General features: G+C 34.9%; 1 protein-coding gene across 4 annotated transcripts in view; it reads left to right on the forward strand.

The window, feature by feature from the left end:
- Positions 1 to 23,600, forward strand: part of STAG2 (stromal antigen 2) — a 122,872-nt gene extending 99,272 nt beyond the window's left edge. For 2 of the 4 annotated variants that reach the window (XM_027838483.1, XM_027838492.1), the window contains exons 28-34: positions 1,395 to 1,523; positions 2,764 to 2,969; positions 6,215 to 6,404; positions 6,500 to 6,613; positions 11,748 to 11,874; positions 16,833 to 16,910; positions 23,361 to 23,600. In XM_027838483.1, the coding sequence (XP_027694284.1) occupies positions 1,395 to 1,523; positions 2,764 to 2,969; positions 6,215 to 6,404; positions 6,500 to 6,613; positions 11,748 to 11,874; positions 16,833 to 16,910; positions 23,361 to 23,384 (868 nt within the window). In that variant the 3' untranslated portion in view covers positions 23,385 to 23,600. The remainder of the gene's footprint in view (positions 1 to 1,394; positions 1,524 to 2,763; positions 2,970 to 6,214; positions 6,405 to 6,499; positions 6,614 to 11,747; positions 11,875 to 16,832; positions 16,911 to 23,360) is intronic. The other 2 variants (XM_027838499.1, XM_027838506.1) reach the window with 2 other exon arrangements.
- Positions 23,601 to 25,657: the final 2,057 nt, after the last annotated feature.

A 25,657-nucleotide genomic window follows, 5' to 3' on the forward strand; every position in this document is an offset into this window, starting at 1 on the left:
GTTTATCATAGGCAATGTTGGGTATCATGGGAAGTTTCTTTTGTGTCCTCAGTAGCCTTTCTTGTAACTTTTTCATCCCATGGTAATTATGCCCCCCTTATTTCTGATCCCTGTTCTTTCCCTTTTTTGCCTTAGTAAAGTAGTATATGGTATGATATCAGTTGTATTATATTGACTGAGCAGTTCTCAATGATTTATCTAACCTAGGTATAGATACTTTTGTTTTATCTCTATTTACCTGTACTTTTACCTCTATGTAATGAAAGACTTTGCCCACATCCCTATCTCTCCAATTAAAAGAATTTTAGAAATTTCAAAGCAGGTCAGGTGATATTCTTTGTTTGGCAAGAGTCCCCTGCAGTTACCGATATCAAAAGTACTCTCTCCTACCCCCAAAACAGTCAGCTTGCATTCATTGTCAGGCAGCCTGCCTTACCTTCAGACTTTCATTTCCAGCTACAAGTCATGGCACCTTTCCTATTCTGAACTGTGTTTTTCCTACCTTTGCCCCTGAGTTCCCAGATCCATACCTTTTGTATTATTTTTCCTATAGTAACCCTAGGCATCTTCTCCTTTCCTACCCTTTTAGTCTATATTGTGTTTCTTGTTCTCTTAATAAAGTTACTGTTGGTGTTTCTGTAATCGGAGTACATCTCTTTCTTAATTGAAGCATTGCTGTACTCCCAGGTACCACTCCAGGCCTTGTGGGGAGTCCAGTTACACTGTTGTTGAAATTTTTGTTCATTTTGTTACTGCTAGCTTGCTATTTTGTCCCTTCTCTACCTAAACTTCAGTGAATGGTTTGATCATTAAAAGAGTATGTTTCTACAGCTGACTTAATTGCTTTATTTTACTTTGAACTTGTGATTTCATCAACGTGGCTACACTTGACGCAAGTGTAGATTGCAATCTTACCGTGTTCGCTGCCTTTTCCGGTGTGATTCTTGTCTATATCCTTCGTTAAATCCTCCACTTAACAGCCTCTGGAGGCTTCCTTGTTGGGTCATGGTGTGATACTATCCAAACACTCTTATAATGTACAATGTTCAATTGCTTTGAGTTAGTCCACTACCTGGAAGAATTTGGGCTCTTTCTGGGTGAGATGCAAAGAACATCCCAGAAGTTATGTAATCATACAATATCTATATTGCTTTTAGCAAAGATAGAATCATCCTGGCCAGTAAATCAAGGAATAAAATAATTGCTCTTTCTCGCTTGTCACCGTTTTTCTTTCATCCACTTCTTATTTGTATATCTGAATCTGTAGACACAAACATAAATCTGTTCTATCCATCTTGTTAGTGGAAAAATTATCCAGATACATTTCTTCCATTCTATAATATCACATTTGAATGATATTCTTTCAGATATTCATTATGTCCTTCTCTTTCTAGGGATGGGATAGAATTTGCATTTAAGGAACCTAATCCACAAGGTGAAAGCCATCCACCTTTAAATTTGGCATTTCTTGATATTTTGAGTGAATTTTCTTCTAAACTTCTCCGACAAGATAAGAGAACAGTGTAAGTATTTAATATCTATCCTCCAACTGAAATATTTAATTTTGGAAATTCTAAAGCAACATTTATGCATTTTATGCTTCCTCTTTGCCTTGAATTCCAGGATTGCATTAAGGCTCAATATGTTCTAATAATAGTAAGCATAGGAATGCTCCTGGCTTACAATTATTGGTACTGTATTTTGGAACAATTTTATCCATTAAGAATATTGTTGAATATAACATTTACTTATTGAACATTTATATTACAATATACAAGAGTATAACGTTTACTTGTTTAGTGTCCCTGTTTAAAATGTTGAGAGAGGTATTCAGAGAACTTCTAGTTTAGCTTCATATGATATATTAAAATATTGTCAAGTAAATTTAATCTTGAAAGTTTCAACCCTTCCTTTTAAAATTTGAATATATTCTCAAAAAGTACAGTACAATTGTATGGATTTTCTTCACCCCTGGTTTGGAGGGGGAAGGGACTACGTAGTGTCAGTTACATGCCCTAATTATAGATGATCTGGATGCCATATCTTCTATGACTTAACCTTTCTTTCACCTGGGAAAGAGAGCCCTATATTGATCTGAGAATCAAACATGCAGTATTATCCATCATATTAAAGTCTCAAGTAATGACTTTTAGAGCCCTTCTGCTACGTACATGAAAGAGAAGACCTGGGCACTCCTTTACAGTATTCATACAGTTGAAGTGATGAGCATTTTTCCTTGGTACTGTACTATCCTACATAGAAAAGTGGTTAAAGTAAACTTAGAGATTTTAGTAACACTGGAACACTGGATACAATAGGCTGTATCTTACATACCCTAAATTGAACCAAATCACTGAAACCTGGTCTTTGAGTTTTTCAGTTAAGAGGAATGATTATGTCTTGTATAACAAAATGTTGAAGAAACTAAATGAGTAACGTTTCCTGGAAAGTTTTTTAGGGGGAGAAAAAAAAATTAGAAAAGGATTATGTATTTGGTAAGTTCACATAGTTTGTATGTTTCACATGTGCATGTGTGTTTTAACCTAGCAGTATAGTCTTAGTGAAAACTTTTTGAAGGTAAACATGACTATAGAAGGGATTTTATAATAAAGATTTTACAGTTGAAAAGTAAAATATGTGGTACCAACCACTTTAGCAAGCTCTCTTCATCTTGACTTTTTCTAAGCCCACTAGCATTATGTGATAGGTATGTATTTTAATTGAATAGAAAAACATTTGTAACCATTATTACTTCTCTTTAAGGTATGTTTATCTCGAAAAGTTCATGACCTTTCAGATGTCACTCCGAAGAGAAGATGTGTGGCTTCCTTTGATGTCTTATAGGAATTCTTTATTAGCTGGAGGTGATGATGACACCATGTCAGTCATCAGTGGAATTAGCAGTCGGGGATCAACTGTGAGGAATAAAAAATCAAAGCCAGCAACAGGAAAACGAAAATTACCTGAAGGTTAAGTATCCTTCCTTCATTAAGTATCCCTCCTTCCTTTTTAATAATCTATGAAGACATTTATAGCCTCAATATGAAAATATTACTTTTTTAAATTAGAAGTGCATTTCAGTTTTAACTGGACAAATCTAATGTTCTATAGTATCTCTTGCATCAAAAAGTTGGAATAGTTCTTTGAAAATTACCTTGTCCCAACTGACTTCTACATAACTAGAATGGAAATTCATGTCTTTTAGTCCACGAGTCCCTTCATACTATGTACAGCATATTACTTTCTCTCTCTCTCTCTCTCTCTCTCTCTCTCTTTTTTATATATATATAATGTATGTATGTATATATTTGTGTCATGAAATGTTTATTTGTATAGAATTCTTGACTTCTTGGTCCTTTAGTTAATATTCTGAATTGTAATGTGATCATTGTGGAGATGAAGTTTGCCCTAAGTGTTCTTAGATAATTTATTAGAGAATTTATTTATTTGACTGAGGCTCAAATAGGTGGAGTGACTTGCCCAGGATCACACAGCCAATAAATGTCAGGCCAGGAGTTTAACCTAGATCTTCAAGTCCTGCCCCTACTCTTCACTATACCATGCTTACTTTTATCACTGGAAAATGAATGAATCTGGTGAATTGGAGATTTAGGCCATAGGCGTCTTCTGCTTTTTAGATGAAGCCTACTTTTAGAGCTTGCCTAGTTAATTACATCTGTGCAGGATTTGGCAGCTAGCACCTAATGACAAGAAAAATGAAGTGTAATATAGTTCTGTAAAAGGAATTAAGCAGTGAAAAATGGGCACTGATCCCCTAACAACTTGCTTGAGAGTCTATATAATTCATTTACTCTCAACATACCTTTCCTCTTTAAAATGGATTACTGTTACTTCTGATAATGGAGAAGAACAGTGACCTAGACAATCCAAATCCCATTTCTCTGTGATTTTGGAAGGAATGTTGTATTCATACAATAGGATGGTTTTTCTCTCTCACAGTGCATTGTGTTGGGGAAGCCAGTTGATTGTGCCAGTTTTTCCATTTGATATTTCTGATCAGTGTCTCCTTAGAGCATTGTACAGTTTGTTGGCCTACAATAGACTAGGTCAATGGCATTCCTGAGGTTTTCATTTTCTGTAGTCATAGACAAGGTATTGATTGAAATCTATCTTTATTTTGATAGCAGAAAACAGATTCTAAGGTTCAGATAGAAGACACTCATATTTTACATATTTAGCATTATTTGGTGTTAAGAGAGAAAAGCCTTTCTGCAAAGGTTATTTTAGCCTTCCTTAGTTTATTTTATAAATATTTTTTCCTTCTGCTCTGAATTTATAATATTTGGTGAGGTAGGACTCTTAAAACTATTCTTTCTGTAGTTCTATAGATCCTTTGTACTCATTATCATTTGAAAGAAATAAGATACAGTCTAGTTTCTGAATCTTATTTCTACTTATTAGGTTACACTGTTGAGTGTGGTGCTGTTCTTATACTAAATCTCTTCCTCCTGTAGTTAAAGATTGTAATAAAATACTGATACATCTTCCATAGATCAGGAATATGTGGGCACTGCACCCTATGTATGAACTTCTCTCATTAACTCCTATAAGATTATTGTCCTTTAATTCCTTTTGACTCTTGCTCAAGAACATTTCTCTGTGGTGAAGTCATTATCTATAAAGGCACAGATGTAGATGTAAGCTTCTCGTGGGAAGATACTCTTTTCTCTTGTGTGCTCCAATGCAAAGCACAGTGCACTGAAAGTCTCTCATTGCTTTTCATAAGAAGAAACATTTCGGGTTCTCTTTAAAATTGTGGTAGTATACGCTACTAATTCTTTGGGACTCCCTGTGTTGGAATTATTGTTATAACTCATTCTTTAATTGTTTTTTTTTTGACTTGCCAGATATTTAATCTTCATGTACTGATGGCATGGGTATCTCCTTTTATGCCTCACTTAATACTAACAATGAGGGTATGATCATGGTAATTTTTGTTGGCGTCTTTTATAGAATCATAACATTTTAACATTTGAATGGGTTATAAACTCTATTGGATTAGAGTCTACAAGGTAACATTTTGTTCTTCTGAATTCTAAAAAAGTGACTTTTTTATAGTCACCAAACAGTACTTTGTCTTTTCTGTAGCTATCAGTCATGTGACTACAAATATATTAGAAGAATACAGAATAGAATATATGTAAATAGAATATATTTTGTGACGACCTTCATGTTATCGGGGATGCTCTTATTCTCAGATTTCCTTAAGATGAAAAAGTAGTTATTGATGTTCACTCGATCATTTTTTTTTTTTTTTTTGGTAGTTGGATCGGACAATATTTTTCCTATCATTCAGTGTCTTCTCTTCTTTCAGATGTCGTGAGAATCAATTTTCAATGCCCTTAAAATTGTATCACATACTGTACAGACCTCTTCTTTATTTACTTGGTCTGGTCCAGCTGCTCTTCCTTTTTTTTTAGTGCCTTTTCTTCTTTCTAGTGTAGTATGTGATGTTAAGAGTCCAAATGTGGAACCTCCACTAACATTGATGAAAAAGTAATTCTTTATAGAAATTTTGACAGATCTTTTCCATTTTTCTGTTATCTCCCTTCCATTTTCATCATTAAATGCTTCAGGACTTAAATTTATACTTGCCTCAAACTTTGCAGACTGCTTTCCCTCTCCCCTCATTACTTCTTGGTCTTTTATAAAATAGTATTACTCATAATTTTCCCCTATATTTTCTCAAAATTTGCAAATGAGTTTCTCTTTGAAAATGATGATACCCTTTTTTGTCTTTAAAAAGGAAATTAAATATATGCTTATTGAAGCAGTTTCTTGATTCTTTTGGCTTTATTGCGATGACAAGGTATTGAAAATGCTTCTTGATCAAAACATTCATTAGAAATGGTGATAGCTTGAGTTGACAAGTGAATGAATCAATGGAAAAGCATTTATTAAACACTTACCACATGCCAGACCCTATGCCAAGAGCTTGGGATATAAATTTGAAAAGTAAGATGTCTGTTTCCTTATCCATTTCCCATCGTGCCTGGTCTGTTGGGCACCAGATAACTAATGTATGTACGTATACATACACACACACACACACACACACATACAAACACTTAAAAATGAACCTTTAATGGTAGAGTAGGTCTAGCTCCTTTGACTGGTCATGTCTTATAAAATCTGTTTGTGATGTATATTGGTCACTATGCTTAATTGATATTACTTACTTTCTTCCTTCCAGCTGAAGAAAGTAGTAGTAGTGATAGCATGTGGTTGAATAGAGAACAGACAATGCACACCCCCGTTATGATGCAGACACCACAGCTTACTTCAACTATAATGAGAGAGCCCAAAAGATTACGACCAGAGGAGAACTACATGGGTGTCTATCCAATACAGCCGGAACACCATCCTACACCACTCGACTACAAGTAAGTACAATTGATCTGTTTTTTGTGCTTTAAATTTATTAACAACATACCAAAAAAAAAAGTTCAGTTAAAGAAGAATAAAATTCTCCTTGAAGCACGCAGGTAACATGGATGTTAGCTCAAAGACAACAAGAAGAAGCAGCCAGGCAACAGCAGGAGAGAGCAGCAATGAGCTATGTTAAGCTGCGAACTAACCTTCAGCATGCCATGTAAGTGAGAGGGCCATATTTTTGTAAGTCTGGGATTTTCTCTAATTCAATTTTAACATCCTTGAAATTGTGCCTGGTCTAAATCTTTCAGCAGTCATCCTGGTGTGGTGAAAAGAGCATCAGAGTATTAGTGTATCTAGTCTCATTTACTTACTATATTTGAAATGTTCACCAAATCATTCAATTAACTCATGTGAAGAATGCAGGTATGTTCCTTGTCTGTTTCACAAGGTTGTCGTGAGGGCCGAAGAATCTGAAAGTTGGGAATGACCGCACCTCAGTGGCCATTTAGTATAAACCTTACACCAGAGGAATCCACTATAATATACCTGGCAAGTAGCTGTCTAACCTCTGCTTAAAGATCTCTAAGGATGGGGAACTCAATACCTCTCCAGCTATCCCGTCCTTTATTTGACAGCTCTAATTGTTAGTCTTTCATGACATCAGGCCTAAATTACTTTTTTTTTAAACTTCCACTAACCACTTCTGGTTCTGTACTCTAGAGGTCAAACATCCCTCTTCCACAAGAGCAAGGTTCAGATCCCCCTTAATGTTCTCTTTTGTAGGTTAAACATTCCTACTTCCATCAACCAGTCTTTATGACATGTACTCATGGCCTGACAGTTTTCATGGTTGCCCTCCTCTGCATATTCTCCAGTTTATAAATACCCTTCTTAGACCATGGTGACTGGACACAGTAGTCCAGATAAGGTCTGATGAGGGCACAGTACAAAGGGACTATCGGCTGTTACATCACCCTACTGACTCATTGAGCTTACGATCCACTAAAAAACTTCAGAGTAACTGCTGTCTTAACCATCCTTCTTCCGTCTTATATTTAAGTTGATTTTTTTTGTACCCAAGTGCCAACTTTACATTTATACTTACTAAATTTAACCTTAAGAGATCCTTATTAGAAGCATCCTGTTGTATTAGTTAAAAGACTGGCCTTAGAACCAACAAGACCTAGATTCAAGTGTCACCTTGGGCAATTCACTAAACCTCTAGGAGATCCATTAAATTTTCCTAGGCAGCTAAATGGCGAAATGGATACAACACTGGGCCTGGAGTCAGGAAGACCTGAATTCAAATCTAGCCTTAGACACTTACTTGCCATGTGACCTTGGGCAAGTCACTTAACCTCTTTGCCTCAGTCTCTTCATTTGTAAATTGGCAATAATAGCACCTACTTTGCAGCATTGTTTTGAGGATCAAATGAAATAATAATGATAAAGTACTTAGCATAGTGCCTGCCACATAGTAAGCACTATATAAATGTTAGCCATTGTTGCTGTTAATGATAATGTTATTATTGTTATTATAAGTGTACTATCATAAGTGCAGAAAAATGCTCTCTACGTGCGTTGGTAGACTATTTCCTCATCTGGGATTTCCCTATGCCAGTAGGTATGCCACAGGTAGTCGTTTCTCTGTCCCTAACCATTATTATGATCAATCAAGACCCTTTTGGATCCTCATTCTGTCATCCAGTGTTTTAGCTATTCCTCCCAGCTCATATGCTCTGCACATTTGATAAGCATACCATCTATGCCTTGATTCATGATATTGCTATCTGTGGGATACTCAACTAGAGACCTATCATAAACAACTCTTAGAGACTGGTTACCCAGCCAGTTCTGAATCCATATGATTATATTTTCCTCTAATCCATATCTTTTATCTTCTCCTTAAGGAAGGATAGTATGAGATGAAGCCTTGTGAATATCCAAGTTAACTAGATTCATAGTGTCCTCCTCATTTACTAGTTTAGTTATTCTGTGAAAAGTCAAAATTATGTTGGTCTTCTGGCAGGACCTGTTCTTGAGACAGCCATATTGCTCTTTGTAATCACCACTTCTCTTTCCTAGTTGGATTTTCTTTTACTTCACTATGCATATTTATTAAAAGGATTTTGATTCCCCCATCTCCTTCACCCCCAAAGGAAAGGAGGGCTACCAAATGGGTTGCCAAAAGAAAAAGGGATCATCAAAACACTTTTAAAGTGCCCCTTAAAGAAGGAAGTTTAAAAGGAAACAGACAAACAGGACAGCTTTGAAATTTACATGTTTATTATATAGGAATAGCAAATTTCCATGGTAGAGATTTGCTGTTTCATTTACAATGTTCTTTTTCTGTTCTTTGTATAATGAAATGCTTATTTTATTTGATGTTTATTAAATTCAGATAAAAAAGTAAAACTTAGGATTTTCCCAGGAATCAAAATCAGCCTCACTTTACTGATTATTCTCTTAACTTTTTTGAAAATCAGAAGAATATTTGTGCTTTCCCTATATTGTGCTAACTCTCCTGTTTTCCATGATCTTTCAAGTATTAATAGTAGTCATATCTACTACTTGTATCAGGAGCCATGGCTATAGTTCTTATGGTCCAGGTTGCTTGAATTCTTGAAAGACAATTTAGTATTCCTACTGTCTGTTTAGTTATCCTGAGTGTCAATTCCCAGTTAGTTATTTTAGATTTATAGGACTAAATAGATAAGGCATAAGTGTTTTGTGTAAAGTATTTTTGCATTACATAAATGTAAGACAACTAACTGCAATGAATTGAGAAGCTACAAAAAAGTCTTCACTTTATATGTAAAAGATTTCGTTTCATCATAAGTAAAAGACATTTTCCCTCAAATTTGATATAGAAATCTGACTGGGATCTTGATGAAATTTGAATATTGATAATTATTGTTGCAAAAATTTATTTGTGTTATTTAGAGTTCATAATGCGTTTTCTTTTAAGGCAAAATAAAATTGAAAGTGGCTCAGCTTTTAAGACTAACTCATAAAAATCTAATCCATAGTGTACCATAGCCCATGTAAGAAATGTTTTTCTGGGAAATGGTTTTGGTGTTCCAATTTTTGTTGACAGGACCATTAATTACTCAACCCCACACACTCTTTTCCTCTGCTCCCCTGGCCAGGTTACAGGAATATGGCTTCCTTTGCCTCCACTTTACTTGTGGTAGCTGTGTTCCTTTGTGGTAGTTCTATTCTCTTTCGAGAGAAGCCTCGAGCAAAAGGATTATTGGTAGGAGAGGTAGGGAATGTGGTTTAATGGTACAAGATGGGTAAGAAGCTAGAGAAAGGGGACCCTGTAGTTTTCTTCCAGAATTAAGCCTTAGTGTACTTTGCTCCTTACCACCTTTCTAGCTTCTTCTCATCTCATTTCTTTTCTTCTAAGCACTCCAAGGCCCCCCTCCTTACCTTTTTGCTTTTTAGCACTAGCAATAAAATGGAAACCATAGAGGAAATAAAAATGTTCCCTTCTATCTCTTCTGTTACTCTCCTTTCCCTAATTGAATAAAAATAATTTACTTTTCATAGAGAATCTAGACTCTTAATTATGTGTGTGTTGGGTGAGTGTGATATGTCCTGGTGATTGGTGGATGTACAGATTTGTCCTTGGAAGACCAATATTTAAATTCTGGCTCTTTCACTTTGTCCATGATCTTTGACAAACAATCTAACCTCCCAGGACCTCACTTTCCTCAAGTGAATTGATTGATTGGTTTACATGGCCTCTAAGGTCCCTTCCAGCTTTAAGTCTTTGATCTAGTGATTAGTGCTGTAGAATCTCTTAGGCTGGAGTGATACTGGGCTGGAATAGAAGTAGGAGTAGAACTTGATACATTGGGCTTTGTCTTTTCCTCCTCTTTGTTCTTGCCCTAGTCCTGCCAATACTAGGCATGAATTAAAGAGTACTTCTCTAGCAGTTGAGTAGAAAAGGGGAGAGAAATACTAAGTTGGAAGAAAAGGCAATTCTCTGATGACTCGAATAAGGGGGAACATAGTTGGTACTTTAAGAAGCAATGAACAGAAAGTTCTTAAAGAATCTATTTTATATCATGATTAGAAAGAACATATTTTCATTCTATGACTATTTAAGGTTGGAATGCTAGATTTCAGATTTTGAATTTCCAACCATGCTTAAGTTTGTGAGTTCCTAGAGAGGGATACTTTTTTTAAAGCAACTTTTTAGAAAATTTCTTCTACTATATGTTAGTTAGAATCAGGGATCTTGGTGTTGGAAGGAATTTTTAAGTGTTATTTAGTCCAACCCTTAATTTGAATCATCTTCTATGACAACCCTAACAAATGATAAGGAATTTAGACATTCTCAGGGCTGCCTATTCTGGTTCTGTAATGGATTGCTAATTGATAAGGATTGCCTTATTTTGACTAAAAATCTGCCTTGCTGCTACTTTCACTAACTGATTTCTAGTTTTGCCCTCTGTGACCAAATATTATAAAATCCTCCTCCTACATTTCCATATTTGGAAATTCTTTACCCTGCTCTTAGGTTTTCCTTTGTAAAATGGAGTCTCTGTAATTGTGATAACTTATAATTGTGATAAGTCCGTTTTTAAACATGGGCAGTTGGTAGATGTATTTATATCACGATTTGTACAATGAGAATGTTTTGACTCTGAAAGTAGCTAAGGTTAGAATACTGAGTTTAGGTTTTACCAATAGGTTTCTCCATTTTCAATTTCACAGCCTTAAAAGATATATAAGATCTATAAATTGCCAGTGAGAGAAGTTGCTCTCTGTATTCTAAAGAACTTCAATGGCTTTATGTCTTGGGGATACTCTTATTTAGGGAAGCTGGAATGAAGTAATTCTTGAGAATTATTTCCTTGCTTTTGTCATTCTTTTCATGCAGTACCTGGCACATAGCCCTTAATTAATGCTTACTGACTGATTGAGAGACAGCATGGTACAGTGGGTAGAGTACTAGACTTGGTGTCAAAAGACCTTTGCTCAAGTGCTTCAGGTGCTTACTTAGCTGTATGATTGTAGATGAGTCACATAACTTCATTTTCCTTATCTGTTCTTGTTAGGAAAGTACTTTGCAAACATATTTGCCTGTCTGATCACAAAAATAACTTCACTTGGTAGGATTATTTGATACTCACATAAGATTATTTCATTGACATTTAGAGGATAGCAAAATTTAGTCATAGTTAAATTCTCAGAGCAAAATAAAATAAACATAAATTTTGAGGCTTTATAAACATTTGAGCATTTGTGTTTTTAGAATAAATTTGATCAATTTCTATTCTGCCAATCATCTTTCATAATATTCACTTCCAATCTTGACTGTTTAAAATTTTTTTCTTTAGTCGGCGTGGTACCAGCCTAATGGAAGATGATGAAGAACCAATTGTTGAAGATGTCATGATGTCTTCAGAAGGGAGGATTGAGGATCTTAACGAGGGGATGGATTTTGACACAATGGATATAGACTTGGTAAAGATTTCTTTTCTCTCTTTTAAGATAATGATTCAGTAATTGTAGTTGTAAGGTTGTTTACCTTTCAATATTAGCAAGAAATGTTGGTACCAGTGGACACCCTCAACTTAACTGTTTTCATGACTGTTAGTGAAAGGGATTGAGTATTGAAGCATACTGAAGTGCTGAAGATTTTCCTTTAGATCTCAGGTCAAGATAGCCTCCAGGTCCTTCATTTGCAAGTATTCTATTTGCATCTCATTTGTTTTTTAGCATGCCTAACCTGTATTCTGATATCTTAAGTAAATTTAAATATCCATATATGATTTAATCATATGTATTTAAATGTTTCTGTTTTAAAATGTAATAGAATTATTATCTAGAATATAATAGTTATCAAAATATACATGATTGGTTCAGTGCTACCTTATTTTGAGACAAATTAAGAACTTTCCAAATCAATTGGTAGAAGAGAATTAATTTAACTTACTTTGGGCAAAATTGAGCAAAGACATGCTTTAAAGAAACTATTTTTACATATATACCTGCTTTTGAGAGCAGGGTATTTTATTATCTTCAAGGAAGATTGGAAGATTTAGGTCATCTCAGTTTTGACTCCCAGTTTACAGAGAAGTCAAGGCCATCTCATTCGTGACCTTTACTTCTCCTTGAAACTTCTGTGTTGCCACTTATCTTTTCTGTCTTCCTTTCTTTTTCAGAGGAAGGACTAGCTTTCCTCAGTGCCAAGGTTAAGTTCAAGATATATAGCCTTTATGCCATATCCTCCTCTGTGAAGTTTCTTTATCTCTTGCCCCCCTCTTTTTTTACATTTTCGATCTGTCCCCATACATAGGTTATTCTTCCATTCTACAAACCTTTTATTTCTCCCCTATCCTAAAATGAAAATAGAAAACTTCTCTGAATTCTACTCCCTCAGGCTGCTTTTTCTACCTCCTTTCTCCACTTTGCTGCCAAGATCCTACTTCCAGACTCAGTGTTTCTAGTTCTTCACCACTTATTCCCATCTTCAGTTGTTTGCAGTCTTGCTCCTGTCTTTACTGCTCCACTGAAACTCATAAAGAAGAGTTTAATGATAACCTAAAATAATAAATAAATTCAGTGAGTCTTTTCCTCTTCCTAGACTTCTAGGCGGCATTTGATAGTTTACTGCGGACACTTGTATTTCCTCCCCTACCTCCTCTTTTTAATTTGGCTCTTTGTTTCTATTACTGTGCTCCTACATTCTCACTATGACAGTGCTATCTGTGTTTCTTTACTACCTCTTCTTCTTCCTACCTCCTAGAAGTTAATATTCTCCAGAATCAGCACTGGGAGGCACCTAGGGCACTAAACCAGAACCAGTACCTCTACGTCATACTTGGCAGTGAGTTAATATTTAGGCTTTGCTTTAAGATCTTGTAAAAGGGAAGCCCACTTCCTCAAGAAGCAATCCATTGTATTTCAGGATACTAATTCTGTCTCTTTGTTCTCGTTGCTTCTAGTTCTTTTTTTTTTTTTTTTCCAACTTCTGTTCCCTGCTCTGGAGGCCTAGTAGGAAAAGCCTAATCCCTTTTAGTTGTGGTAGCCCTTCTTTGGTGGGCATTTTTCACTTTGGCAATTTTGTGTGACACCTATCCTATTGTGTATGATATTTCAGTACTGAAATATTTCTCTAGGCTAATTATTTTCAGTTTCTGTAGCTGATAAGCATATGGAATGAACTCAAGGCCCTTCACCATCCTAATTGCTTCCCTTTAGATAATTTTCAGGTTATCAGAGTCCTTAAAATAAAATGCCTTAGAGGGGGCAGCTAGGTGGCACAGTGGATAGAGCACCGGCCCTGGAGTCAGGAGGACCTGAGTTCAAATCTGGCCTCAGATATTTGACATTTACTAGCCATGTGACCCTGGGCAAGTCACTTAACCCCTATTGTCTCACCAAAAAGCCAAAAAAATTGCCTAGAATCGAACACAATATTCATGGTGTGATCTGGTGAGGACAGAGTACAGTAGAGGACTATCATTTCCCTAGCCCTGGATACCATGCTGAATGCATTCCGAGATAAGCTTGCTTTTCATGAAAAGACTTGGGGCTCCTATTTGGCCATACTTCTCCCTTCTGATAAAAGTTAACTTTTCTACAGTTATCCTTTCTTCTTAATAGATGTGGATTACATTCTACTGTGCTGCATCCTATCCCACAGTACATTATCTCTTCGTGCAAATTTGACACATCTGTATCTAAGACATTGGTTAAAAAAAAAAGTTACAGAGCACAGGGTCAGGTACAGATTGCTGTGGTTACTGTACTGGTGACTTGCAAGTTGCCTTTGAACCATTAGTTAACCCTTTGGGTCTGACTGTTCATTCAGTTCTGAATTCATTATTTCTTAGCATTTTTCTGTCTTCTCCAAGAATAGTATGCAACATTAGACCCAGATGACTCCAGAAGAGAAACTGAGACTGGTGACTTTGCATAGCTCTCCCTCACTTCAGTCCAATTCACTTGCAGGTCATCTCATCAACTTCCTGGTGTCATGATCCCCTTTGAGAACAAAGGACAAACAGCAATCTTAGACCATTTCTATAAAGATGTATTTTAAAATTTTGTGAGGAATCTAAGTCCTCTGATTTGTAGTTTGCAGGCTCCAGTTGAATTCTTTTTGTAATCAGGACATTTTTACTTCCCCATTTTTCTGTCACCTTTCCTCTGTGATCTTATGAATAACATCTGCCAGTTCTTTCAGTATCATAGGTTGTAAATTGTCTAGGCCTGGTAATTTGAACTCATCAAGGACAGGTAGCTGCTCTGTGGCTTTCTCCCTATCTATCTTAAGCTTCCGCTCTATGCTAGCCATAGAGGCTAGCTAGTCCAGCCATGGCCTTTTGTTCAAATTGCATTATTTTAATAGAAAACCGAAGCAAAGTGAATTGAGTAGTTCAGCCTTCTTTCCAAAGCCCATTATTGCCACTCTAAGCAGTAATCTTATCCTTTCTTTGATCCTTTTCTTTTACCAAATATATCTTTAAAATATTTTTGGTTGTCTTTAGCTTACCTTTCCAGCCTCAGTTCATTTTGAGCATTTGTTGCTCTTTATGTTGTAATGACATTACTGAGCCATGCTTTTATTTTCATGTTATATGTATTTTTTAAATATATTGAATTCATAATTTCTTCTTACATAGTTTTTAGAAGTTTTCAAATTGTGATGAAAAATCTAAGTTGATGACATTCCCTGTGTCATTTTCTTTAGGAAAAAATCTCTTCTTGATCAGAATTGTTTCCTTTTTTTTTTTCCTTAAATGCTTCACATTCCTCTTTGGCTGATTTTCCTTTTCTGTTACATGTAATGGGTACTCTTCCTCTCCTTCCTTCTCTATGTGCCTCCCATTCTACCAACTACAGCATTTCTCTTTATTGGTGAGAATAAATTCTAACAGTTTTACTTGTTAGTTCCTTTACCTTTCTGAAGGATGAAATTATCATTAAGTCAAGCCAAGAAATTATTAGCTACCCAGCTTTTGGCAGAGCAAACACTCTAGCAGATGTCCACATAATTGAAGTTGCCCATCATTATTTTATGCCAAACTTATGATATCTTTCCTGAGCTCCTCATCAATTTCTTTCTAGGTGGTCTATGTGGCAATATCATTTCTATTTTCTTCCTTACTTGATCTTGACCAACAAGTGTTTTCTGCTGTGTTTCTTCGAACCCTCCGGTTCTGGATTTTTTTTTCACATTTTTTAACCGCTTCTATCTCAAAAAATTTTTTTTTGTGTAATCTGGTCTTTAGCTCTTCAAGTTCTACATCCACATGTCCAACTGCCAGCTTTTTATTTCTACCTATAATTCCTGCTGGCTTCTTAGGCTTATTTTGTACAAAACTGAATTCATCTTTCCTCTCAAATCTGTTCTTCCTCCTAAATTCATTAACTTGATTGTGATTCTCCTAGTCACCCTGGTGTAGAATATCTTTGACTTCTCTATGTCCCTTACCTTTATACTCTTATATTGCTTCATTTTCTGTATCCTGGTAATTTTACATCTCTACAGCATCTCTTGAATCAGTCTCCCTTTACTTTCTCGTTGTTGTCATTCTAGTTATTTAGACTGTTGAAGTAGCCTTTTAACTAGTGTCTCTCCCTTTAGTCTGTTGCCTTTTCAGCTTTAAACGCTGCTGCCAAAGAAGAGTTTTGATGATAACACTTTATTTCTCAAAACCTGTCAATGGTTCTACTTAATTCTCCTTAACCCACTGAATCCAGTATTGCATGTATATATGTTGCTTGATATATTTTAGAGTTACCTTCAGTTTTACTCTTCCAATCCTCCTGCTATATTAGGATTAATTATTCTTAACTAAACAGTGATTTTCTTATACCATAATCTCCTAGACCTAGGCCAATTCTTCTGTTTTCAAGACCTCTCATACTTCTTTGTATCTCTCCTGTGCATTTAGCTGTGAAATTCAAATCAAGAGTTAAGTATGTTTTATTTACTCACCGAGATTGTGAGCTGCTCAAGCATAAAGATCCAGGTGTTTATAGCCTTGCATTTTCTAGGGCTTTACACCAGGGCCTTGCCAAACTTATCAGGTATTTAAGTTATTACTAGTTGAAGTTGTGGAAGAAAGACACTTAAGAAAACTGAGATGATACAGAAATAAATGTTTTCCTTTGGCCAAGTTCATTTTTATTTAGCTTTATTTTCAAGCATTTTTAAAAATACTCTTGCTATAGATAGCTTATTTTGGAGTATAAAGTTGTATTTATGTATTTTAGCTATATTCTTATAAAACTTTCCTTGAATGAACTATATTTTTATTGTTTTAAATAGTCTTTACGTATATTTCTAGTGTTCCAAAATACTTAGGCGCTGTTACATGGACAGTGACGATGTCAGCACCACTTTTTCAGGCACCATCTAGTTATTTGTGAATGTCCACTCATTTGCTCTTTTTTTTTTTTTCTTTAAGCCACCATCCAAGAATAGGAGAGAGAGGACAGAACTGAAGCCTGATTTCTTTGATCCTGCTTCGATTATGGATGAATCAGTAGGTCTAATTTAAGTCATTAGGATTTCAAATTCACAAGTATAAGTGGTTTTCAACTTAAAATTTGGGCCGTATTCAACATGTTTATGAATTATTTGGCACTTAGAATATGTCATTCCATCAAATCATATTATCTTTGATCAGGTTCCCAGACTAATTGACATAGCCTAATTCATTCTACACCTGAGGTTTATTTCTGTTAAGACTTAATTATCACAAAAAGCAATGTTTCTATGGTAAGGTGCATTTTTGTTTGGAATGCTAGGAACATATCTTCCCCTATTCTAATCTGAGCAGTAGGAATTGAGGCACTGGAGTGGGGTTTGTGGGGAGAAGAGGGTCATGGAACAGCTCAGTAATTTGGGGCTTTCTAATGGCATAAATCCTTGGGTATACTTTATAGTCTTAGTCAAGATCCTAAGTCACTGTTCTTCTCCATATGATCCCTCTAACCTGGTCTCCAGGGATTGGACTGTTGGCTTTTCCATTGATCACTATGGAATAGAAGTAGTTCTTAAACGACTCTCCTACCCTTATGTGCCAGAAGGATACCTATGTATTTTGGGACAGTTTTCTAAGGGTTTTTATTGTTATAGATGGGTAAAAAACAATAAGAGAACAGATAAAAAATTCCCTTTTATTAATTGGAATTTAAATAGACCCTGGAGCCTAATCTTTTTTAGTGTCTCTTTACCCTAAAACTGAATGTTTAGTTTGGCTCTTGAGAGCTCTGGTCTTTTTTTTTTTAGTCTATACTTTTTACAGTTAAAGAACATATTTCTCCCCCATCCCTTCAGTAAAGGAGGGATACCTATTTTATAACATTTGAAAGGTTATAGGCCACAGAGATGAGGAGGAGAAGGAAGATGATGGTGATGGTGAAGCTCTTAGGAAAAAATTAATTCCCTCAGCATGCATTCAATAAGTATATACTGTATGCAAGGCTCTGTCTTGTGGGCCTGTGATAAAGAATTGCTTTTTTGCCCTTGTTCTCAAGGAGCTGAGTCTTTATCTCAGAAGAAAACCCAGACATGTTTCCCTTTGGTTCATCTTTCCTTACAAAGGAAGGCTAACCTGAGTATTTTATCTCAAAGAATGGGGGGGTGGGAAATTACTTATATTTCAAAATTTTATGAAGAAAAATGTCAGAAGCAAGGATCTTCTCTGACCTCAGATGAAGTTCTAAGGTAGTGTAGAATTTTTAAAGGTTCAGCATAGTGATAACTGTCTCTTCAGTCCCAATCAAGCAGGGCCAACCTAAGCAGAATTTCTCCTTGGTGCCATTCTGCCTCACCTTTCAGCATATTCTTGCGAGTTCTCTAGGTGACCAATGCCTTTATGCTATCCTGGGCCACCTACCCAGGTCTGGCGTCATTGGGAATTGCTCCCTTCTCAAAGAACTTCCAGATAGAAATGTCATAAACTTCTTGCACGCTGAGTGGTCAGTGAATTCAATGCTTAGAATTCAAAGGGGTGATTTTCAGAGGGAAGCCCTGTAAGGAGAGACCTTTGGATTGAGGCCCCTTAGAATCACATCCCCATTGTTGCCATTTATCCACGTGGCTAGCTTGCCACGCAATTGAGTCCATGGTCTCTCTCTTAATTTGGAAGTTTGTTTTTGTGTTACTTAAGCATAGGTATGATAACATTACTTGCTGGGATACAGAAGCAAGAGTCCTTTTTTATAACTTTCATAATGACCCCCCCCCCCCCCCTCCCCCCCCCCCCCAAATTCCCTTTGTATGTTGCCTTTCCCCATTAGTATGTAAGCTCTGAGAGTAGGGAAAATCTTGTTTTTGTATCTCTAGTGCTTAACACAGTGCTGTGCTTATTTGCACATAGTAAGCAATTAATAATCTATCTTTTTATTTGTCATTAATACAGCATTTTACAATTTGTAAAAGCATTTTACGGATATTGACCTATTTGATTTTGGTTTTACTTGATGAATCTAAATTAGGTTGTTTCAAATTTGTTTTTGATTAGTTGATGATCTTTTGCTTTTTTTTACTTCCAAGTCATTTGCTAATACATAATTCTCTCTCCCATCACCCTCAATGAATTCTCCCCTTGTCCAAAAAAAAAAAAAAATTCATCAAAAAAAATAGACAAATAAAACCCACGGACAAAATCACTGAATCTAGCAGTGTATTGCAGCTTTGAGTTTGAATACTTTTTCGTACTAAAGTAATCGGCAATTGGAAGAAATTCCATGAAAATGAAATTATTTAACATTTGGGAATGGTTGGGAATTAATAGGAAATGGAGAATTGTTTCTTGATTTTAAGATTTTCTTTCAAATTATTGAAATTTATTATATCACTTTCATTTGTCACCATATCCTTTCCCCTTCTGCTATCCCCAAAGCCATCCCTCATAACAAAGAGTAAAAAAGAAAGAGAAATGTCAGTTCAGCAAAATTAACCAAAATAGCAAGTCTTAACAGCTCGTGTTGTACTCCCAATCTATGCAAAGAAGGGAGGGAGAGGTGCTTTCTTATGTCTTCACTGTGAGGCCTTCCATACCTCCCTCTGTTTTTTATACTCATCATTTCTTATAGCATAGTACTATGACATTACTTTCTGTACCAAACTTTGTTTAACTACTCCCCATACTCCCAGTCAGTGAGCATCCACTTTATTTCTAGTAAAATGTTAATTAACTGTAATCCACATTTAGTATAATTTCCTTTTATCTCTTAAAGTTTGAGTGGGAATCTTAGAGCTGGAATTAGACTCAGAAGTCATTTAGTCTACCCTCCTAGAACATAGAGAGCCACTGTTTGTATGGTTATAGTATCTTACAAGACTGTATATACCAACAATTTTGAACGATAATTGGTAGGAAATTCTTTATACTAACTCACCAAACCTTGGTTTAAAAAATTTCTCTTAAGCTCAGCTTATTCTTTAGCTTCAGCTCATTCAACCTAATCTTTACATTATAGACAATGGGAACTAATTCTCAGAATAGATTGAATTATGTTCAATATCCTATGTGTCATAAGACAGAAAAACAGTAATATATTTTAGAAAGATTCACAGTAGACATTAAAACTGAAAATGTTAAGCCAAAGTGATTTTTTTTCTATTTTCTTAACATGAAAAAAAATCACAATAAATTTTTTCTTTATGATATCTTGGGAGAAAGGCAGGCTGCCGTAAGTGGAAATTTGTGTTTCCTAAACATTATCCTTGACCTGTGGAATACCATGGATAGTCTTGATACAATGGATGAAAGAGTAGCATTTTTTTTTTAATGAAGTAGTTTAGAACTACAGGTCAGTATAGAAAGATGGAGTTCACAAAATTGTGACTTTACAGCTTTGTATTATTTTTTACATAGCCCTCTGTGGTACATCACTCTTATTGTTAAAGGCACAGATTATTTGTTAAAGACCCCATTGCAAATTCCATGTGTGATTGCTAATTTGTGATTTTTGTCAATTTCAATTGACTTTCCTACATGCTGTGGAATCTAAATCTTCATTTTCTCATTATCACCACATGATGGCAGTAGGTTAACATTATGTGGTTAGGTGCTTTTAAAAAAGTCAGTTGAAAATTTTTTTCAAATTAAGAAATTGGCTTGATTATTTCAAAGTACATGTGTAGCATTTTCACAATTTCCCCCCAAGTTTTACCAGTGAAAAGTGATAATGAAAACTTCTTTTTTTTTTTCTTTTGAAAACTTCTTTAAACAAAACATCTGTTTTGTGTTTCAGTTCTCCTTTATGAAATGCTTTCTTTCTGGTTTTAGTTTTTGCTGCAGTAGAGAACTGGATCTTTTTTTTTTCTTTTCAAGTTAATTTAAATTTCTGTCCTTTTTTATATTGCCCTGACCTTTTTATCACTCACTTTGGGAGATGGACTTTTTTTAAATGTACACAACAAGGATATAAATAGTGTTTGAAATATGCAGCATGAAACATTAAGCCATTCTATTTAATATTGAGGTTTTTTTAAAAAATAAATTCTTTGATATTTTAAACAAATTTTCACAAGAGCCTTTTTTAACTTTTTTATATCTTTTGACACTGAAATCATATATAGACACTGATGTAAAAATTGAAGTTTGAATTCTTTGCTTATGTGTATAAAACTTGTACAGAAGGCACTAATAATGATCAAATATGTCATCACCAATGACCTGTTGCTTTTAAACATCTCTGTAGAAATAAATTTACAATTAAAGGGTGGGAACTAAGGACATCTTTATATAATGGAATTTTTTAAAGTAACAGAGCTAAATTCTACCAAATCAATCAAGTTTCCACTCTACTATGTTCTTTTACCCGATCCCTACTCCCAGGGAACTTGTAATCTACATAGCAAACAATTAGAAAGCAACACAAATATTATGTAATAAACTACTACAATGCTTTAATAAAGTATGTGAGGGAATTAGCTTGGCATAATGAAATAAAAGCTTACACGGGCAGCTTGTGATCTTTACTAAGACACTTCTGTAAATGAGGAGGTTGGACTATTTGATCTCTTAGGTTTTACAGCTCTAGCATTCCATGATTCTCTCTTCAGAGTGATTTGTCATTTGCTTTCCTAATGAAAATGAGAGAAAATAGCTGATAACTTTAAAATTCATCTTCAAATTGCCATTCTTTTGTCAGATATATTTGATGACTGTCCTGACTTATTTCCAGGTAGCACTAAAGTACACATATATACTTATATTCAATTTTAGGATGATTTGTAAGTTGCATTAAAGACAATAAATAACACCAAAAAATAAGTTCCTACCTGGAAGGTGATATAAAACTGAAAACAGTATACTTCTGACTATATCACGACATTTCCCATAGGCAGTCCTGAGGTCATTGTTAAACAATTCTTAGGTAGGTCCATTCTAATGAAATACTAACATCAACTAATATAAAATTTTCTAGCAGATTATTTTTAGGGTGTCCTGTTTTTAAGTATATGCAATCTACTGTCTAGAAGCATGGAATGCTACTTTCCCCTATTGTGACACTGCCTTTTTCCTCCACATACAGATCAGCCCCTCTTAGATACAACACCAAGATAACTTTTTTTTAAACGTGTGTGTGTATTCTTATTTGGCTATAAATCCTTGTTTGAACAAGCCTGTTTTTGGGTTAAAAGAACAAGTAGATATTGAGAATAAGGTTCCTTGATGATTTCCACTTTTTTCTTTTATCCTCAACATTTCTGTAGAGCAGTAGTGCCAAAATACCATTAAGAAGGCATAGCCTAACAAAGCTATTCCTACGTCCCAGTGCCTAGTCCATGGAATCAGTCCTTGATTGATCTATTGTTAGTCTGTTAAATACAACAAAGATTCTTGCGTACATGTTCTGTATATAAAAACTTAAGTACTGTTGGCATTGTTATTGGAGCTAATTTTGACCTATCTAGACTGTAACCAAATGCCAGGAAAACGAGAGAATGATATATTTTTTTCTTCCCTTACAGAATTCAAAGCATTTAGTTTTCCTTTTTAATTTCTTACAGATAAATCTGGAGTCAGTATCTTCCTTAGTCTCAGAATATTATGTTTCTAGCAGTACACATTTTATGCAAGCAAACAATTTGAATGTTTCATGGACTTCATTGTGATGGTGCTTAGCTTTTCTGGTTTCAGCTGTAATCCTAAATCTTGACATGAGTCTTGGCCCATTCAAGTTCATCCTATCTTTCTACTCAGGACCTTGATGATTTTTTCATTTCAACTTTACTGGCAGAATAACTGCTTAGATTTTTAGTGAATACCTAACTAAAACCCAGACTCTTCCTTTTCCTTTAAAAGGAATGTATCCCCACCCCTCTGCTATTCTCTTTAGTTGTCTAGTAGTTGGCAACTAACACTGACAAGTTATTAGATTGTACTTGTATTAACCATTCTTTTCCAAAACAAAGGGAAAATAAATTAATGTAGGATTCCCTAAGAAATAGGGGATTTCCTTCAATTATTTCCAAAGATTATTCTGAGAATCCATAGGTTTCACAAGACCGTCAAATGGTTTCATGACACAAAAGAAGTGAAGAACTCTGTCAGGAAGTCTCCTGTTGTCGTGTGCCATGTGCTTGCTCTTTGATAGTTAATTGTACCCATTTCTGAGGACAGCTAGTCAAATATAAGTACACTGGAATTGGGTCCTCACTTTTTTTTCTGGACTAGTCTGTATGAACATGAACTTATGAGATGAAGCAGAATGTTAATTTTTATTTGGATATCTTGGATTTTTGAGTCTTCTTTCCTTAGTTGTACATGTTAAGATATAAATCCTGGTTTTATCATTGCATTCTTGGTAAGAAACAAATGTGCCATTCTCAAATAAGTTAGCAAGAAAGATGGGCCATCTCTTGTGGGACTTCATTACACTGACTGCAAGCCTTTTTTCCTGTGAGTTATATAGAAAAAGTGATCAAATGCATGCTTGTTTTTTAACAATCTTTTTTCCTCTCTCATTAGGTTCTTGGGGTGTCAATGTTTTAATCTGTGGTGAAGTCATTTTCTAAGTGGAAGAGGAAGTTTTTCAATAAAGTTGGGGTAGTAGATACAGTGAAATTCTGTACAGATTTTTCTCTAAGGAGAATGAAACATGCCTACCAAGATCAAGTGCATTGTGAGAGGCAGTTTTGTTTGCCTGAAAAAAAAAAAGAAAAGTAAAGGACAAGTAAACAATTTGAGGATAAGCTACAGTTTTTGTTGGAAAGCAAATATTTTATTTATGTGCTATCAGTTGATTTTGAATCATAAGAAGTATTCCCTCTTGTTTTTAATCTAACCATAATCTGAGAGGTACTTGATACAGATATGAGTCCTTTTCTCTCACATTTATTTACTGGGTATACTAAATAATTATGACTTCTGCTGGATTTTTGTTTACATCCATGAACTGAAATGACAGATGGATTAATTTTTCCCATCCTGGGATTGTAGAACAGAAGAGTTTGGCATTTTAAATTTAAATGCTCAAAACTTCAATCAACAGAAGCTTTGTTTTAAGTACTGTAATTATGGAGAAAAGTAAACTTAGAAGCAGAACTTTTACAATTTTTTCACCTAAAATGCATTTTAAGATATTTTTAAAATCCAAAAGCTTCTCTAGCCTTCTCAGAAATAATCCAGATGCAGTGAACTGCCAGAAGGTAACCAATCTCAGACGTGCTTGCCCATTATTATCACCCCCTGAAAGTTTGCTTGTCCTTTAAGAAAAAAAATGTAATGTTGTGAAATTCCTTCCAGTAGTGCCACTGTATTTTGTCTCCAAATAAAAGAAGCTTATTGTAGTATGTTTGCAGAAAAATTCTAAACAAAAATTATACAGCTTATTAGAGTGTGGGAATAGGGAATCTAAATTTTAAATAAAATTATATATATATATATAAATTGGTGCTGATTTTATAATTGCGCAGTTTGTTTAGTTTTTTCTTACTTTTAAATTCCAACTTAAAATTATGAGGTTTCAGAAATATATTGAAAGTTTAACAATGTTTAAAAATAGAAAAGCATGAGTGTTCCATGCTTTAAAATGATTTTTAAATTTGTATTTTATATTGTTTTATCTATCTGTCTTTGCAAGCAGTCTTCAGGTTAAAGATACTTCTAACAGGTTACAGTACATTTCCTCTATATGTAAATTAGATGGGATAATAGAAATTCATAACCCATAATATTCTTTGAAAGCTAAGCTTTAAACTTCATTTTGTGTCCTTTCACAAACAAATCAAACAGAAAGTGGCGACCTGCCATTTTGACATCAACTCATTTTGCTAGGCTTAGGCAGCTAGACATCATTTAAAACAAAATATTAACTTATATTACATAATGTATATTTTTTGTCAGTTGTCTCTCAGTTCTTGAGGTATATTCTTTTAATCATTCCATGCCTTACTATGCTTGCAATACAAGAACATCCCCAGATAGGTGAATTTTAAGAAAGGCTTCCTGTTTGTAGATTCCCAAAAGTAAGCATTGGGCTGTGGTAGCCAAAAACCATAGATTATCTAAGGGATTGTGATCAAATCTAGATATTTTACTAAATCATGGGGCTACTAACCAGCCCCAAACCAGACCTGCCTAACTCAGTTTCATAAACAAATATTCTCATGTCTGAAAGTACTGCCTATGTTGTTTTCCACACCACTGCATTTAATAGAGCTGCTGAGAGGACTGTATATATGATTTTAAACTTAAGTTGATTTTTTTTCTCACTCTTGAAAAAGAGCATTTCTTTGTGAAAGCAGTTCTTACAGCTTTGTTTTCAACCAGCTAAAAATGTTTTATATATTTACCTTAACCTGTTGTCCTCCACATTCTATTGTCCTAATTGTACTGTTTTCTGATTTGTATTTATGTCTTGAGACAGTAACTTTTTGAATAAAAATAAACCTACAGTATGTTGTATGTTTGCTCTTTTTGAATCACATGGGATGGGGGGAGGGCAGCTAAAGTAAGCTTTATCCTGATGGAAATGTTATGTTTATAGGAATTCTTTTACCATGTCTTTTAAGTGTTTGTTTCAAAGTTGATATAATGTATGGAAAACAGCACTGTTTTATATTTGTAACAAATTGTACAAGTTTTTTAATGTGAATAAAGCACTAATTGGGTTAATAACTTAAAGTAGACAAGCTATGCAATCATGATTGTTTTAAATGTCTTCTAATGTGGGATAAAGCTGTTAAAAATGACTGCTTTGTGAAATTGTCTCCAAAAAAAGTCATTAACTAATCTGGTTAGTGTTGAACATATCAGTGATCTTC

Source organism: Vombatus ursinus, unplaced genomic scaffold, assembly GCF_900497805.2.
Source record: "Vombatus ursinus unplaced genomic scaffold, bare-nosed wombat genome assembly UNPS02004596.1, whole genome shotgun sequence".
Taxonomy (NCBI): Eukaryota; Metazoa; Chordata; class Mammalia; order Diprotodontia; family Vombatidae; genus Vombatus; species Vombatus ursinus.